Raw genomic sequence first — 18565 nt, 5'->3', positions numbered from 1 at the left:
TTAATGTTATTTTAAAATTGTTAATATAACAAAATTTTGTTGTTTAATTTTTGTCTTATGAAAGTACAAAAATCTTATTTTATTAATGATAATTTTAGATTAAATAATTTTTTTTACCATTTTTGATGCTTTTCAATTTTTTTTAAATGCGTATTGCTTAGATGCTTTTTTTCATTTTTTCATTTTTTCTTATATAAATTAAATTAATTTTATAATAGTTATTTTTTAATTTTATTTAAAATTTTACATATTTTTATCATGAGTATTATTTGCCAATACCATAATTATATAAAAAAATCTAATTATTTTCCTTTATAAATTCAAAATAGAAATTATTTTTATATTTATAACTAAAATATTTTTTTAAAATCTAATTTTTGTTGTTTAAAAATTTTTTTTTATATATAAAATTTATTGTTACTGTATATTTAACATATAAAATTAATAAAGTTTTAATAATAATAACTTGTAGGGCAAATAAATTTTGGAAGTGATTTTGTGAATAATATTATTATATAGATAGTGTAATAATTTATAAAGTTTTTTTTTTATTTCACAATCATAAAAAATTTTAAAGTAGAACATATATGTAATAACTTTTATATTAAAAAAAATGATAAAAACAATTTGATTGTCTTATTTTAGGTAGTTTACTTAAATAATAAAATCGTAAAAAAATCTATTAAAATTATAATTTTTATATATTGTTGATTAAATTTAAATAGGTAAAGTACAAAAGTTATGTTATAATAAAATTTAAAATTGCCATAATTTATAAGTTTCATTCGCATAGTAAATAACATTATGTTATTTAAATAGAGAAATTGAATTTTTATTAATTATTTTAAATACTTTATGCATATTTTAATTTAATAGTTAAATTTAAAAATCATTTTGTAATAAATAAAACTTTAATTATAATATACTTTCTATATAGATTATTATATAAGAAAAATATTATAAAGAATTTTACTTGCTTCTTTTATTTATTTATAAATATCAAATTGATTGTAACTGTTTTATAGTCTAAAAAATTTAAATTAAAATAGTATTACAAATGTTTCATTTTATGGATAATAATTAAATATAAAAAAAATTTTTTTTTTTTTTAATTTTTAAAACTTTTTTTATGGGAAATTGGAATGTAGTTAAAAATAAACTATACTTTAAAAATTATTAATATTATATTAATAAATACAAAATAATAATTATATATTTTTTTTATAAGACAGAAATTAAAATCAAAATTTTATTTTTTTAAATCAATTGTTTTATTGTATGATACAAAAAAAATGTACAAGAAATTAAGAATTATTAGTAAGTTTTACATTTGATTGAGCTTGCTGTGATTCAACACCTTTATTTTTATTGCTTCCAAAACCATAGTATGATGTAGCAAATGCAGATGGATAATATGAAGCATATCCAGGATAAGCAGCAGCATATCCAGCATAATTACCAACATATCCATTAAGTCCATTGTAATATCCTCCATAATAACTTCCATATGGATAATAGTATTGAGCAGAGACTGTAGCAAAGATAATAGCAAAGAAAGCAATAATCAATTTGGAGTTCATAATGTTTTTTATTGTTGTTGAAGAAGTTAAGATGAATTGAATGATTTTTGAAAAAATTTCTCTTTTTTTATATTAAAATATTTGTTTATTCAATAGAAGTTCAACTAAAAATTTCCGATAAGATCAAATACAAAACTAGACAATAACTGTTATATTTTGCAACATCTTACATTATTATATTTACTTTAAATTTATGATATTAAAAACTATTCAATATTTATCTTAAAAAGTTTACTAAAGAATTTTAACTAATTAATTTTTTTTCAAACAAATATATGGTAAAAGGATATTAGTAGTTTTTTTTTTAATTTTCTACTAGTAAAAATTCATATATCGTTTTTTCACTTAGCATTTTAAAAATAAATTATCTTTATAATTTACTTTTAAAATAAATAATTAAAATTATATAAAAAAAAATTTATATGATCAAATTAATAACTTTACTTTTACACATAATAAACTTTTATCACTAAAACTTTTCTTAAATGACAAATATTATATAATAAATTATGCATATTAATATCTTTTTTTTCAAAATAACTAAAAATATTAATAATAATTTTTATCACTAAAAACTATGTAATAATTTTATAACCATCAAAGATCGATTAATATTATGTTATAAATTATTTTCCTTGTATAATTATTTTAATATATTTTTATTAAATAAAAATTTATATAAACAAAATTAAAAGATAAAAATTTTTTTAAACAAATAGCTAAATGTAAAATGGTTTATTAGTTATTTATAAGCTTAATAACATGACTGTGTATTTTTTCATTACTTTCATTATCTTTTTTATTACTTTCATATCCATAAAACAAGGAAGTAAGAATTAATAAATAATTATATATATATGTGCATATATGTTTTATAATATTAATATATTTTGACACATGGATAATAAATTGTATAAAATACATTGCAAATTGCTGGATAATAATATTGTTAATAAACTAAAATTATCACGAATGCAATAAAAAGTAATAATAATTTATGATCTCATAATTTATTGGAAAAAATTTTGTAACAATTGAAATATCATATTCATAAATTTAACTTTGTTTTTATATTAATAAATCATTTATTAAAAAAAAAATTTCTTTTTAATATTTTTATTTAAAAAAAAGCATTTATAACTTCCTTAGCTTTAAAGAAATTAAAATATTAAAAGTGTGCTTTTTATCTTTAAGATATTATCATTATCATTATTATATTTTTATTTTAAATATCAAAATACCGTATGCTAAAATCTTAGTTTTTTTTTTCATAAATTTTATCGATACAACAATTATTATTTTGATTAAATGACATTACTTTTCAAATTGCATATTTAATTATACATTTCATTTCCTCTTCATATATATATATATAATCATAGTTATTTAAAAAAGATTATTATGATTCATAAATTATTTATAGATAAAATAATTATTATGACAAAACAGTTAATTTCTATTGAAAAGATAATTTTATTTAAACTTTAAACTATTAAATTTTATAATATGAAACAATTTTTTAAAAAGAAAAAAAAATAAAAATTATCGAAATGAAATGATTTTATTTTGATAAAAAAAGATAAAAAAAAAGAATGTATATGAGTAAAAAAAATTAAATGTTGTTAGTGAGCTTTATATTTGATCCAGCTTGTTGTGAGTCTCCTTTTATTTCAGCAGCTGTATTTCCTTTATTACTTCCAAATCCATAATAATATCCGTAAGATGGCCAGGCTGAAGCATATCCATAAGATGGGTAACCATATCCATAAAGTCCATTATAATATCCACCATAATAACCTCCATATGGATAGTAGTATTGAGCAGAGACTGTAGCAAAGATAATAGCAAAGAAAGCAATAATCAATTTAGAGTTCATGTTTTTTTAATAAGTTTACTCTTTGAAAAGTTAGAAGATTGAATGATTTTTCAAAAATTGTTTTCCTTTTTATACAAAAATTTTTATTTATATAAAATATTCGGAATTTAACAAGTTAATATTTATCAAGTACAAATATTAGGTAAGTTAATAAATAATTTAAAATATTCCAGAAATATTTTTAGTAGTTTTGCAAACAAACTTTTAACTCATGGTTTGTTTCAATATTTACATCTTAAAACATATCGCGTGAAGAATAAAGAAAGTTTACAAATAAATTTTACTACAAACTTTTATTTTTTACTTCTAGAAATTTTTAGTCATTTTCATTTTTTAAACACTTTTCATAATTTTTATTTTTAGTAGTAAAATTTATTTAATCAAATTCGTTAATGTCAAATAAAATTTGAAATATTTTTTTTATTTAACTATTATATTTAGAAACTTTAAATAAAAGTGACATTTTCAAAAATATAAATTTTAATGAATACCAATCATTTAAAATAAAAAAGAAATTTTTAATGATATAATTTCGATAAATATTTCAATATTTTTTTTTATTATACTAGCAATATAAGATATATCTTTTAATTAAAAAGTTAAATATAAAGTTTTAAATAGATAATATTTAATAACTATTTTTTATTAAAGTAATAAATATATTGTATCATTTTAAAGTATATCATAAAATATATTTATTTATTACAAAATAGTATTTTTTTTAATTCAAAACTATTTACTTAACTAAATAAAATGAAAATTGAAACAATCACATATAAATAATAATAAAAAAAATATTTTTATTATATAAAATTATAGCTTTATTTGTTATAAAAATAGTTACCATTTTTTAATAACTAAATAATAGAATATCAAATTATTATAAGTTTAAAAGAATAAAATTGCCATTTGAGAAAAATATTTTCACAAAAGATTTATTGTTATTATTAAAATTGTATTTTTTTGATAAAAATTGTAGTTAGTACAATACAAATAAATAAAATATTTATTTAAAAAAATTAATAAGTTATTGATGGTTATTAAAAATTATTAAAATATTAAATATTTATATAACATTTACCTAATTCATGTGATATATCTATATAAATAAAATTTTGGCATCATAATACTTTTTTATTTAAAAGAATTATTGGTATTAAAAAGATGATTGAAAGTATTTTTATGACATTTTAAGATTATTAAATATTTAATAATTTTTTCACGTTTAAATGTTTATAATGAAGACATTGATTAAAATTTCAAGAAAGATTTTAATTTTATCTGTTACTTTTTCAAAGAAAGAGATAAAAAAATTTTTTCAATATATATTCAAATATAAATAAATATATAAAAGTTTAAAAAAATTTACTTTAAAACTTTATAAAATTTGTGCATATTTTTTTCATACTACATCAGGTAATAAAAAACAATTTCAACGCATATGAAAAACTATACTTTTAAAAATTGAAAGTGCAAAATTTAGAAATAATTAAACTTTAAAACATTTAATAGATTATTAATCATTTTGTAATTTTAGAATAAATTTTAAATTAATCGTATATATTTTAAAATATTTTTATTAAAAAAATGTAAAAACAAAAATTTTTAAGCAAAAAAAAATATCATATTCTTAAATTTTACTTTTTGTTTTTTTTTTAAAGAAAGGTAAAAATTTGATAAATTATATTAACTTTTTGTAGCAGTAGTTTTTATTTTAAAACAATATTTTTATTATATTTATAGAAAAAAAAAAACTTTTTTAATATTATACTGTAGTTTCTTTTTTATGTGGCTTCAATGAATTTGTAAATTTTATCTTTTTAACTATATTTGAAAATTAAAATTTTTAATATATGTTATAGAACAGTTTTATATCACTTAGTTAGTTCTATCCTTTCTTTTTTTTTAATCTATGTTGAAGAATATTTGATCCTAAACCATAATACATAGATGAGAAAGATGAAGGATATTTGACTTCGAGTGGTAAAGTTGATAAAGTATAAATATTAGTATATGGTGAATATGTTTCAGGGTTATAAGGATATTTCATTAATGTTAAACGTAAATTTCCATTAGCATATGCTAGTAAATTTAAGAAAAAAATCGCGTAAAAAAGTTTCTTCATTGTTTATCTAAAAAATTTGAAAATTAATAAAATTTTTATTTAATCAAACAAGAATAATAAAGTAACCAATAATAAAACAATTAATAATATATTAAAATCAGCGTAAAATATTTTATTTAAAAATATTAAATTTATTTAATAAGTTTTTTTATAGACTAAAATACTATAAATAAAATATGTTGATTAAAAAAACTTTTTTTTTAAATTTTTATAAAGTAAAAAAAATATAATTAGGTATAATAAATGAACTTGAATAATTTTTAACTAACTATTTTATTAATTTATGTTTCAGTTTAACAATATGTAAAATATACTTCTTTATCTATTTCATATTGTATAATAGGCGTGGTTTCATTTTGTATTTATAGCAAAAATTTAATAAATTGATAACTTTATTAAAATAAATATCATTTATCTATTGCCAATAGATTTAAGAAAGTTTGATATATTATAAAAACATACACTTAAATATCTGGATTGTTTTTGCTTTATTTTATTTAACAAAAAATTGAAAAAGATTGATTCAAAGTAAATCATAATTTATTTATATAAAAGTTTATATAATAATTAAATATTCATCAAAAAATGATTTCATAGTTTTATATTTTTACAATAATTTTTTATTTCTTTTTCATGTGTATTTTGTATTAATTAATTTTTAAAAAAGTATATAATATCTTTAAAAAATATATTAAAAATTTTAAATAAATTAATTTTTGTTGTGTTTTTATTTTGAAAAAAAAATTGAATAATTATATTTCAATAATCATTTTAAAGAAAAATATTATAAAATAAGTAAAAATATGGTTATTTTTCATATAAAATTATGATAAACATTTAAAATAAAATGAAATCCTTAGTTTACACTTTCTAAACCTTTTATTATCAAAAAAAAATATTAAATTTATTCTTTATCCACAAAAATACTTTTTTAAAAGATAAATTATTTATTTGGTAATGATAATAAAAAAAATAAAATTGACATCAATGTAATCAAATATTATACAAAGTACATTTTTATCATTATAAACTTATATTATTCATAAAAGTGATTTTTATCAATTATACATAAAATAAAAATAACAATAATATTATTTTTTTAATAAAAAGAAAATTCTCCAAATGTTAATATGCAATAAATAGTATTTTTTTTTTTAATTTTCTTAAACAATAGATATATCTTAAAACATAAAGTATATAAAAATGTGTACTTTATTTATTTTTATAACAATCCTAAATATATTATTTTTAGTTAAATGTTAATATTATTTAATTATTTATTTAATATTCCATTCTTTATTGTATACTCAAATTTAGTTAATCATTATTCTAGGGTTATTTATATTAATGATATATTAAATTAGATGAAGGACCATTAATTTACAATTTTTAGGATATAATTATAAATAAATTTTTATATTTATAAAACTCAATTGATATAATATTATATCAATTAATATTTACTTTACTAAATAAAAAAAAATGGTAGATTTATTTAATAAATAATATTATTTATAAAAATTACGTATATTTTTTTTTTCTACAAATTTTTGGACATTCATTGACGTCATAACAAAATTTATTTAATTTATAAAAGATAAGCGTTATACCAATAAGCGCCAACACAACATATTTATAATGTTTATCGTCTGTTGTGGTTGATAAAAATATTGTTTTTTATATTGTTGTTATCTTTACTCACGCGACATATTTTGTTTAACATTGAATTCTTATCTTTTTTTTTATATATATTTTTAATAATATATATATATTTTTTTTAGTATATTAAGAAATGGCTCAAGCTGCCACAACAACACCATTACCAATGACGGAATCAACTACTGCACCACCAAAAATTGTTTTTGAAATACATGAACAAGTATGTTTAAATATTATTAATTATATGATCATATATAATATATATTTAGATTTTGGCATCTGTGGTCTTATATAGTATGACACTCCTTTGTGTTATATGGGGTTCTGTTAGATCTTTAAAATACATTAAAAAGTGTATTAATAAAAAAGAAAAAATTGAAGCATCAATCTCAACAAAAAAAGCATTAAAATTTCCAATTACTGCTTCTATAGTTTTGTTTTCATTATATTTACTATTTAAATGTGATACAGAATGTCGTATGAATGCTTTTGATAAAGTTAAACAGTATGTACCAGAAAATGCTGTGAAATTTTTTACTGATTCATATGACGTATATCAAAGTAAAATTGAAAAATTTTTACCGAAAGAGAATAGTGAAATTGGTGAAGTTAAACCACCAACAACAGCTGTGGAGAAGGTAAAGTTTTTCTTTAAGAATAATGTTAAACCAATGATCAACAGTGAAAATATGATGTTTGCTCTTTTAATTCTTCTTTGTTATGAAGGTTCAGTTGCATTGGCTAACCTATTTCATCCAATGGTTTCAAAGATTTTCCAAATTCTTTCATTTGGTAAATTTAAAAGAAAGAATTATAGAATTAAATTTGATGATGGAACTAAGGATATGACTGAGGATGAGGCTGAAGATGCTTCTGAGGAAGTTTGGTCAAATACCTCTAAGATATACTATGATAATTATTATATTTATACATTAATGTTTTTCGGTCTTATTGGTCTTCGTCATGTTTTAGAAAGACATTGGATAACAAATAATCTTATTGGAATAGCTTTTTCAATTGTTGGAATTGAAATGCTTCATCTTTCAAGTTTCAAAGCTGGATGTATTTTATTGACAGGTCTTTTCTTCTATGATATTTTCTGGGTTTTTGGAACTGAAGTAATGACAACAGTAGCCAAAAATATTGATGCACCAATTCTTCTTCAATTTCCTCAGGATATTCTTAGAGTAGGAATAATGGCTAATAAACATAGTATGATTGGTTTAGGAGATATTGTTATTCCTGGAATTTTTATTGCACTTATTTATAGATTTGACAATAGAGATTATCTTTTAGGAAAAGAACAAGGAAGAAAATTTTTCTACTTTTTTATTACTATTATTGCTTATGCTATTGGGCTTTTAATAACTATGGGAGTTATGCATTTGTTTAAGGCAGCTCAACCAGCTTTGTTGTATCTAGTTCCATGTTGTATTATTATTCCTTTTGTTGTAGCTCATCTTCGTGGTGATTCAAGCTCATTGTGGAATTATAATGAGGAACAATTTGTTGATCCTAAAAAAGATGAGAAAGATGAGAAGAAAACCAACTAATAAATTTATATTTATTTAATATATAAGTAAAAAAAAAACTTTTAAAATTTCATACTGTTTCTAATGTTTCAAATGAATTTACAATATACAACTTTTTTCTGTCTATTCCTTTTGATTGTTTTTTTTTTAAAATTGTTTAATGATTCAGTAAAATATTAAATAAGAATGGTGTTCAAAGGACTACTTGAATGTAATATTATTGCATATTTTTTAGCAATACTAAATGGTTGTTTTTAAAATATAACAAACAAATATATAGCTATTTTTTTAAGATAAATTATTAACAAAAATAAAGTAAAAAATATTTACAGTTGAAGATGTCTTGATAATCAATTATTTTGTGTTAGTTAAATTTATATAGTATATAAAAATAATATTTAGAAGTTTTTTTACAATTTGATTATAAGCATCTGTTTTAGAAGTTAAGATGGTTTAATAGAAAAACAATTTTAAATTTTAATAAATTCAGAAAAAAAAACAAAGTAAAAAATTGTTTGTTAATATTAATTTTATACAAATAAAATAATCCTTAGTCACATTTTTATATATTAATTATACCTTTGGAGCCATATTAAAAAAAATCATTATGTTTTTTCAATACTACTAAACAAATTATATTTGATATAAGTATTTATTTTATCATGTACATTATATTAATTATTAAATATAATGGTCAAAGTTAAAAAACTTTTTTTTAAATAAAAAATATATTTATTATTAATTATTTTTTTAACCATCATTTAATAATTATATATGTTTAAAAAATTTTCATATACATATTATTTTACAATAATGTTTTATGAAATAAGTAATATCAATCAAAATATGTGTACCAGAATAACTATTATTAAAAAAAAATATTGATATTTATATCATATTGTTTAAAATGTTTGTTTTTTTTTAAGATACATATATAAACGTGCAGAAATTTGGATTTCATGACTCTAATTGCTTCTGTTTGTCTTAAAATTACTCATTTTTAAAAAACTTTTTTTATTTTATTTCATTTTTCATGTACCATTTATGAGATAAAAAAGTTTTTAAATAATCATAGAAGATATGAAAAACATATTAGAAAATAATTATTTTATTTTAAAATTTTTTTTTATATAAATAGAATAATAACTTATTTTTAATTGAATGAAAATGACAAAAAAAAGTTTTTTTTTTATATATATTTTAAAATACTTTTATAATAATTTGATTTAAAAAGATCAATATATTTTAAGCTTTTTCTATAATAACTTTTTTTTCGTATTCATCTTCAAGATGAACAGATAACGTTTTGTAAAATGTAATTATCAATGTTATGTTAAGTATAACTAAACTAATTACAACAAGAAAAGATATTTTTGGTCCCCAATATTCAAATATAAAACCTATTATAATTGAACCACAAATTTTGGCTATTGCTCCTGATATTTGCATTATACTTTGCATAAAATCCTTTAAAAAAATTTTTAAAAAAATATATATGTTATTTTTAAATGAATATTACCTGTCTATTGTTACCTAATTTTAAAGAATATAAAGTTTGTACTGTATTTCCTAAAAAAAAGTGTCCAATTGTTGATAAAATAATATAACTAAACGTAAATATTTGTAAATTTATTGGATGTAACTTTTTGCACCATAAATAATTTTTATGTATACAAATTTTATGATAACTTGTTTCATGTGAAATATTTTTATTAATTTCTTTTAATGTTTTTCCTTCAAATGAATAAGGGTAAATTACAAGATATAAAATAATAAATATTAATAGTCCTATTGTCATAAGTAACTTGTAATTCATTCTAAAAATTTATTTATAAATAATATTTTTTAGATAAATTTTTTTTCATTTATTTTTTACTTACTTTGTATCAAGTTTAAATGTAATAAAAATAAAAAGTAATAATACATTCATTATAGTACTATATAATAAATATGATCCAATATTTACAATTGCTTCTTGCGAAGTCCAATTGAACATTATTCTTGTAAAGGTAACAATAACTCTAAAAAAAAAGAAAAATAAAATTATTATAATATATTTTTAATGCTTACGAATCTATACTTGCTTGTATGAAACCTCTTGTAAATTTAGTAAATAACAAAATAAAAATAGCAGTTTTATTAGTTTCTAAATTAATAATTTTTAAAAATGATTTTTGCATTCTTTTTATAATATTTTGATTATCAAATATTTCTTTTCTTTTTTTTTCATTTAAAACTACATTTTGACTTTCTTTAAAAAATACAATAATTAAAATTATTGATAAAATATTTAATAATATTGCTATATATGCTGGAACAGTATAAAAATTAAAATGAATTTTGTTAAATAATGATGGACCAGGATATTTAAGATTATTTATAATAAATTTTTGTAATGCTGGTCCAATACATATTCCTAAAGTATTTGATAATGTTACACACATAATGGCACGAGATCTACATTTTGGTGATGATACTAAAGCTATATATGCATTTATTAAACCGTTCATAGATTCACCCATTCCAGTAAATATTCTACCAGTCATCAAAACATACCCTTGAAATGGTTTAGTACATTCAGAAAGAATATATCCTAAATGTCCAATTAATACTAGAAATGAACATAGTAATAAAGGTTTTTTTGAGGTTTTAAATGTTTGCCCTATAAATCCAATAATAGGAATTGAAATTAAACTTCCAATACTGTATGATGCATTAACATAACTAAAAAATAGTTGATTTGCTTTTGGATCAATCTAAAAATATATAAAAAAAAAATTAATTAAAATAAAAATTTTTACCTGAAAAAGATACTCTGAAAGAGATGTATTTAGAATGTTTCCTTGTAATGTTCCAACAAACAGTAAGAAACTAGATAATATCACATTAAACCAATTTGTTGAATCATTATCATATTTTTTATTGATATTCCTAGAAATATCTTTAGAAAAAATTTTCATTTTTAACAACATATTATATAAATGTCTATCATTCTCTATCTATTTCAATTATATAAATGATAAAAATTTTATTTGATTTTTATTTTTCATAAAAAGGTTCAGCCTTATTTTAAGAATAAAACTCTTATATTGTGTTTGATATTTATATAATTTGTTTATATAATTCAGTTAGCTTTCACCTAAAAAAGATGAAGGTTAATTAAATGTGAATATATGAAAAAATTGATTAAAAAAATACGTTTATCAAGTTATTTAATAAATAAATATGTTAATTTTCTTGAATATAAGAAAACATATATTAAATATTACCCAAACTTGTCTAGATATTATGGTTGAAAAAACGTAATTAACAATATTATTATTTTTTAACAGGTTTTAAGCTTTATTTCTATGTAAAAAAAAACAAAAATAAAACTTGTTTTAAAAATGATTTTAGCTACAAAATGATAACCTTTATTATTATTCATGAACTATATGTCCTAAAAAATTTCAAATAATTATTTTTTTAATGTTAAATGGAAATATAATATTTCAATCAGTTTAGTTACTTTTTTTTTAATATTTAAATTAGATGTTTTGAATTCATTAAAAAAATAAGAGTTACATAATTAAAATTTATTAATAATCAAAAATTAATGAAACAAATATTTTTTTTAAGGATAAATTTAACTGGGAAAAAAATATTTAAAATTTTATTCTTAAAATTTAATGTATACAAAGTTTATTATCACTATATGTTTTAAACTTTTTTTTTATTTTTTCTATATCAATTAATAAAAAAGTTAGTAAAAAAAATAATTCAAATGATTTTTTTTTGCTATTAACTTTATATTTAATTAAATATTAAAATTTTATAATAATTATAAAGTTAATAAAAAAAATTACTTTTTTTACTTACCCCTTTTAATATAATGAATATAAAAAAATTATTAAATATTAGAAATTATATAAAAATCAAATTGATATTTAAATAAAGCTCATCATTATTATCAGATATTAATACTAGAAAAATTCATTTTAAATGATAGTTTCCAAATATTATAAAATACTTCCTGAAATTTTTTAAATCTTCTTATAAATAAAATCTAAAATAATTATTCAAAAGACAATATTAAAAAGTATTATATTTGATTAAATTTTTCCATACAAAAATTTGTAATAACATTTTGGAAAATAATTTATTCATTCCTTGAATAAGTTTCTAACTATTAAAAATAATTTTTATAGAAATTATGTTTATTTTATAACTTTTAAATTAACATATTTATGTAAATTAGATAAATTGTCTTTAATTTATGTATAAATTGTTTTTTTTTATCTATTTACATATAATTATTACAGGTATCGTTATGAAACAAAAAATTTACGACAAGTAGGATAACTTGAATTTAACCTTCTCTAGTATTTTAAAAAAAAATAAATTTTAACAAAATATTTATTATTATTTTAAATTAATTTCCGTGATAGTATAATTAAAAATTTTTTAAGCAGTAATATCGTATAATGAACTTAAATTAATAAATTGTTCCCAATGAAATATGTTGTTGAAAAAAACAGATACTTGAGAATGATTTGAATTACTATAAATAACTGAATTTTTATATTGATTTTTTAATAATGAATACAAATTACTTTGTAAAACAGTGTCATCTATTTTCTTATCTGAATGAGATGTTTTCATAATTATTGAATTTTCATGAAAAACCACAACAATATTTATCCAATTTGGAATGACCAAATTTAAATTATATGGAAAATAAATAAATTTTAAATTTTTTAAGTATTTTAAACTTTTTCTTGGTATAATACAATTTTGGTTGATAAATAATTTTGTTAAATTTGGTAAATTTTTAGAAATTAAATAAAAAAAATTGTTATTTTTAATAGGAACTGATGCTAATGATAATAGTGTTACAGAATTTGGTAATATTGAAATTAAACATTCACCTATGTATTGAAATAAATGTTCTTGAAGTTCTTGTTTATGTTTGTTAATCTGTATCCAAATCATATATGGAAATTGAAGATAAAAAAATTTCAAATTTTTTAACATTTTAAAATTTAATTGGTTAAATTTTGTGTAAATTATCTTAATACAATTAGATGTTGTGCGGTTTTCATGTACTAATATTTTATAAAAATCATATTGAATATGAACTCTTAGACATTTTAACTTTTTCATTAAAATTATTCCTTTATTTATATTAGTAATTTCTGAAATATTTGTTAATGAAATATTTAATTCAGTTATATTTGTTATATTCAAATAATTCAATTTTTTCATGTTTAAAAGTATTGAATCAAAAAAATCATTAAAAGAAAAAGATAATTCATTGAACTTAACATTAACGTTTTTTTTTTGAGCATATGTTACTATTTTTATCAAAAAATCATTTGATAATGAATGGTCAACACGATAAAAGCTTAAAGTACATTCTTTTTTTTTTGACAAACAATCTATAAGATAATAGATATATTTTTTGACTTTAGGATGTTGTGATAATGGATTAAATTCAATTTGCTTAAAAATATTAATTTCAGTTAAATTTTTTAAATTTCTAAATACATCAATTTTTTCATTTTGATTATTAAATGAAAAAGTAATAATATCTTCAAAAGCAATTCCATTAACAACTTTAATATTATTATTTTTAAGATTCATTAAAAAATAAAATATAAATCCATTTCTTTCTTCATTTGATAAATGTATAATTTCAAGAATTTTAGCATTGTTAAAAATTACAAACAGCTTGTCAACAAAATTAGCTAATTTTTCTCCGTAAAAATGACATTCAGTAGGTGTTATTTGGTTAAAAGCATCTGACAAGGCAATTGTTATTTTTGTTACATTTTCTACATTTTCTCTTGACGTTTTAAATAATCGGTTTATCTCATTATCAATGTTAACATTTTCTTTAGAATTAAAAAAGCGTGTAATTACATAGTCAAAACTATCACTTTTTTTTGATAAATTTATATAAAAATATGAACTTTCACATGTAATAACTTTGTTTATTGTAAAATTTGCTGCATTAATATAAATGTTTTTAGAAAGTTTACCAACAGCAATTATATCAGATAATGAATTAACGTATCTAAATATTGGTTTTGCAATAATATTTTGTGAAAATACCTTTTTGCAATAAATGTTTTCATCCATTTCTAAAATAGTTAAAAAAAAAATAATAAAAAAATGTCAAAAAATAACCTTTGTTTATAAAATGTTTCTTCTTTGTAAAATAAAAGAAGTGATATGTTTAGTATTTACAAAATTTTAAAGTAAATATCACATAAAAGATAACTGTTTATTCTGTTTATAAATTATCAGTAAAAATTAGTTCTAAATAAATATCAAAATTTTTACTGTTCTATTATCATGAGATCAAAAATATTTACATAAACTTAATTATTTTTATATATTAAAGTGAACAAGAAAAGATTAAAAAAATTATCATTAAAAAAAGTGTAGTTTAATGTAGAAAATAATGTTATTTTTCTATTGAATAATTAGTACAATAATTATTATTTTTTCTAGAAAATTACATTTTTCTAAATAAATAAATTGACTGATATCAATTTATATCTTCAAAAAATTAAAAGTAAATTTTTTTTATTATTTTCAAATAATTGAATATAAGAAAAAACACGTCTAAATCAACATTTGTTACATATGTCTTCTGTTGATGTATATATATGATTTTATGCTTACCTTATGTTTTTAAAAAACACTAAAAGTCATGTTTTTAGTGTTTTAAGATTTTTAATCTTATGAATAAATATAAATTTATCATTTTTCTTGATACCATTATCTTGTATTTTCTAATGATTGATATATTAACAATATTTAGAAAGTAAAATTTTAATAAACATTGTATGATTCAAAAAAACAAAAGCTATAACTTTATGATATTTTATATAGCATCATTTATTAAAAGTATGAATAATTTTAGATTCACAACAAATGAAAAAATTTTTTTCTTGTTTTGAAATATTAATTTGTTATAAGTTTAAAGAATAATCTTTAAGCATTTAGATAAAATTATAAAATTTATATAATGTACTTGTCAAGATAAGAATATTATTTTGATACATAAGCAATTCTAATATATAATTTTTTTTTTAATTTTATTATTTCTGTATAATTTACTATTTTACGCTTTTTGAAGATATTTTTATTCTAAAGTTATATTAATTAATTAAAAAAAAATGAACAATAAGATAAAATATAACAAATATCTACAATAAATTTTAATTGATATTAAATTATTTTTGAAGTATAATTTGTTAAAAAAATTTAATATTTATATATATTTTTTAACAAATAAAATGAATTAAAATTATTTCAATTATTATTAAATAATTTTTTAATGTATATCAAAAGAAATACACATTTCAAAAAAAAAGTTTCTACAACAATTTTTAAATAAAAAATAACTCTCGTACATAAAGTCGTTTATTTTTATTTATATCTAAAGTTTATTATATTTTATAATAACAAAATTTAAAATAAATTGTTATCAATCAAATTATTGTTGTTATATTCTTTTATGTTAAAAAAACATTGAATAACAAAAAATCATTGAAAAAAAATATAAATGGTATAAAATTTGATTTTTCATAACAATATTTTACAACAATTTTTAAAAATGTATTTATCTATTTCATGAGATAAATATTTTATAAAGAATAAATTTTAATAAAAATTAAAAATTATTTTTATAAGAAAGATATAACCAGTATCTTATTTAAAAAATATATATTAGATAAATTTTTGAAGAGATAAAACATACAATTAATATTCATTAAATATAATAACTTAAAAACATTTTTTCATATAATCTTTTAAACTTGCAATTTTTATTTTTAAATTTTGCTGTTAATAGTATTTGTTTTTTTTTAATTATTTTATTGGATATTTATTTTTTAAGTTAAGATAAAATTTATTGTAGAATTTAGTTATTGAAGAAGATAAGTACATTTATTTAAAAAATGATCATTTTTTTTAAAAAAAAGTCACAAAAATTGTAAAAATAAAACTTAGTTATTTTGATTCATTTATATTTATATAAAACATAAGAATATTTAATTTATTATCAATAATAGTCTATCTTTAGTCCTCTGTTTTTCAATAAAAAATTATGATAATGAAGAAGGACTAGGTGTACTTGTATTGCTTTCTGAATATCGTTGGCATTCTTCATAATCAGCCTTTGCTTCAGTAATTTGTAAATTAAGATTTTGAATTGTTATATTAAGTTTATCTACATCTTCTCTTAATTGAGCTATTAATTGTTCAAAACGGTCAGAATCGTATTTTTCATATCTTTCAATTGTTCTTAATTTTTGATCTCTTATTCTAGTAGTTGATTTTAATTTTTGTGTAGAATCATATAATTTATTTATGTTATTTAATTTACATTGTGCAGTTTTTAATTCATCAACATTGATATATTTTAAATTTTTAAGTAATTCTCTACAATGGAAAAATTCTCTATCATGTCTTCCAGTAAAATCATTTATGCTGTTTCTATCAAAAACTCTGTCACAATCTCTTATTACTTTTATTATGTAATTAAAATCTATTTTATGTCCATGTTTATGTGGTCTAAAATGGTGATGACCATAACCATAATCATAATCATGTCCATGTCCATGTCCGTGTCCGTGTCCGTGTCCATGTCCATGTCCGTGTCCAAATCCATGTCCATATCCATACCAATAATTATATGGATAATAATTCCAATAATTAGGGTAAAATCCGTAATATGGATAGTATTGATTATAATAACCATAATTATAACTTGGATAATATCTTTTATTTGGTGGACCATAAGCACCATTTACTGTATTGCCTCCATAATTGCTTACAAGAACATCATTATTGTTAAGATTTTTTTCTAAGAGTTCAGAAACAGCATTTTGTTCAAGATTTTTAATTTCACTTTCAGAGTCAGTGAAGACGAATACAGCAAGACTTAGAATAAGAAATGTAATATAATACATTTTTATTTGTTATGCAAAGAAAACGTTTGAAATTGCAATTTATATTAATTTTTAATATGAAACTTTTATCTAAAAAAAGTTATTTCATATTAATCACATTATTTTTTTAGAGCATATTTTTTTTTAAAAGAATGTAACCTTTAAATATGCTAATTGTTTTCCTAAATCAACATTCACACTTAAAATATAACATTTACCTAAGATAAATTTTTATTAATATTTTAGGAAAAAACACTTACAAAAAAACATTTTTATAATTTAATTTAATATTTGAAATATATAGAACAATGATAAATTTTTTTTTTGGAAAAATTAAATTTGATATATATTTAGAAATAAAATTTAATGTTTTCAGAAACTTTCTTATTCATTAAAGAGTGGCACAATGTTTAAAAAGTTTTGATATTTTTATGCAAAAGAATTTTGCAACAAATTTTAAATTTTTTCATCTATTATTAAAATTGGAAGATTTTTATAATTACAATTTTATCAAAAAATTGTTTCATAAAATATTTTATTTTAAAAAATATTTTAAATATAGTTTTAAAAAAATAGCAGTTGACACATTAAAATGTTTTTATGTTTTATAGCTATATTCTATCATGTAAATTAAATATTTTTTCTTTTTTTTTATTAATTCTTTAAAAATATGTATTTTTATGTAATATTCAATTTATAGAACTTAAAATAAATAATAATAAGAAGTGTTACATTTTTTCTTACATAAAAATTTTAATATATCAAAAGATAATATTTTTTTTATCTTATTAAATCCTGTACAGGTTTATAACATAAAAAATAAAAATTTCTTCACAAAATGATTACTTTAA

At 17.7% G+C, this 18565-nt stretch overlaps 7 protein-coding genes across 7 annotated transcripts; 1 reads left to right on the top strand and 6 right to left on the bottom strand.

Annotated features, from left to right (window-relative positions):
• Positions 1–1304: 1304 nt before the first annotated feature.
• On the bottom strand, positions 1305–1580 carry SRAE_2000476800 (Hypothetical protein; the record flags this gene model as incomplete). The annotated part of the gene is made up of 1 exon (XM_024643686.1): positions 1305–1580. One exon carries the CDS (start codon positions 1578–1580, stop codon positions 1305–1307), a length of 276 nt encoding a protein of 91 aa, XP_024509330.1.
• Positions 1581–3192: 1612 nt separating this feature from the next.
• Positions 3193–3456, bottom strand: SRAE_2000476700 (Hypothetical protein; the record flags this gene model as incomplete). The annotated part of the gene is made up of 1 exon (XM_024643685.1): positions 3193–3456. One exon carries the CDS (start codon positions 3454–3456, stop codon positions 3193–3195), a length of 264 nt encoding a protein of 87 aa, XP_024509329.1.
• A 1888-nt stretch (positions 3457–5344) lies between these two features.
• Positions 5345–5581, bottom strand: SRAE_2000476600 (Hypothetical protein; the record flags this gene model as incomplete). Its single annotated transcript, XM_024643683.1, has 1 exon — positions 5345–5581. The coding sequence occupies one exon, from the start codon at positions 5579–5581 to the stop codon at positions 5345–5347; it is 237 nt and encodes a 78-aa protein (XP_024509328.1).
• Positions 5582–7373: 1792 nt separating this feature from the next.
• SRAE_2000476500 (Minor histocompatibility antigen H13) lies at positions 7374–8793 on the top strand (the record flags this gene model as incomplete). The annotated part of the gene is made up of 2 exons (XM_024643682.1): positions 7374–7460; positions 7510–8793. 2 exons carry the CDS (start codon positions 7374–7376, stop codon positions 8791–8793), a joined length of 1371 nt encoding a protein of 456 aa, XP_024509327.1.
• Positions 8794–10017: 1224 nt separating this feature from the next.
• On the bottom strand, positions 10018–11732 carry SRAE_2000476400 (Major facilitator superfamily and Major facilitator superfamily domain, general substrate transporter and Major facilitator superfamily domain-containing protein; the record flags this gene model as incomplete). The annotated part of the gene is made up of 5 exons (XM_024643681.1): positions 10018–10239; positions 10292–10589; positions 10653–10793; positions 10843–11528; positions 11574–11732. 5 exons carry the CDS (start codon positions 11730–11732, stop codon positions 10018–10020), a joined length of 1506 nt encoding a protein of 501 aa, XP_024509326.1.
• Positions 11733–13215: 1483 nt separating this feature from the next.
• Positions 13216–14888, bottom strand: SRAE_2000476300 (Hypothetical protein; the record flags this gene model as incomplete). The annotated part of the gene is made up of 2 exons (XM_024643680.1): positions 13216–14827; positions 14866–14888. The coding sequence occupies 2 exons, from the start codon at positions 14886–14888 to the stop codon at positions 13216–13218; spliced, it is 1635 nt and encodes a 544-aa protein (XP_024509325.1).
• Positions 14889–16868: 1980 nt separating this feature from the next.
• On the bottom strand, positions 16869–17735 carry SRAE_2000476200 (Hypothetical protein; the record flags this gene model as incomplete). The annotated part of the gene is made up of 1 exon (XM_024643679.1): positions 16869–17735. One exon carries the CDS (start codon positions 17733–17735, stop codon positions 16869–16871), a length of 867 nt encoding a protein of 288 aa, XP_024509324.1.
• Positions 17736–18565: the final 830 nt, after the last annotated feature.

Source organism: Strongyloides ratti (assembly GCF_001040885.1).
Source record: "Strongyloides ratti genome assembly S_ratti_ED321, chromosome : 2".
NCBI classification, from domain to species: Eukaryota; Metazoa; Nematoda; class Chromadorea; order Rhabditida; family Strongyloididae; genus Strongyloides; species Strongyloides ratti.
Note: the sequence above shows the minus strand (reverse complement) of the source record. Positions and strands in the feature narration are given on the sequence as shown.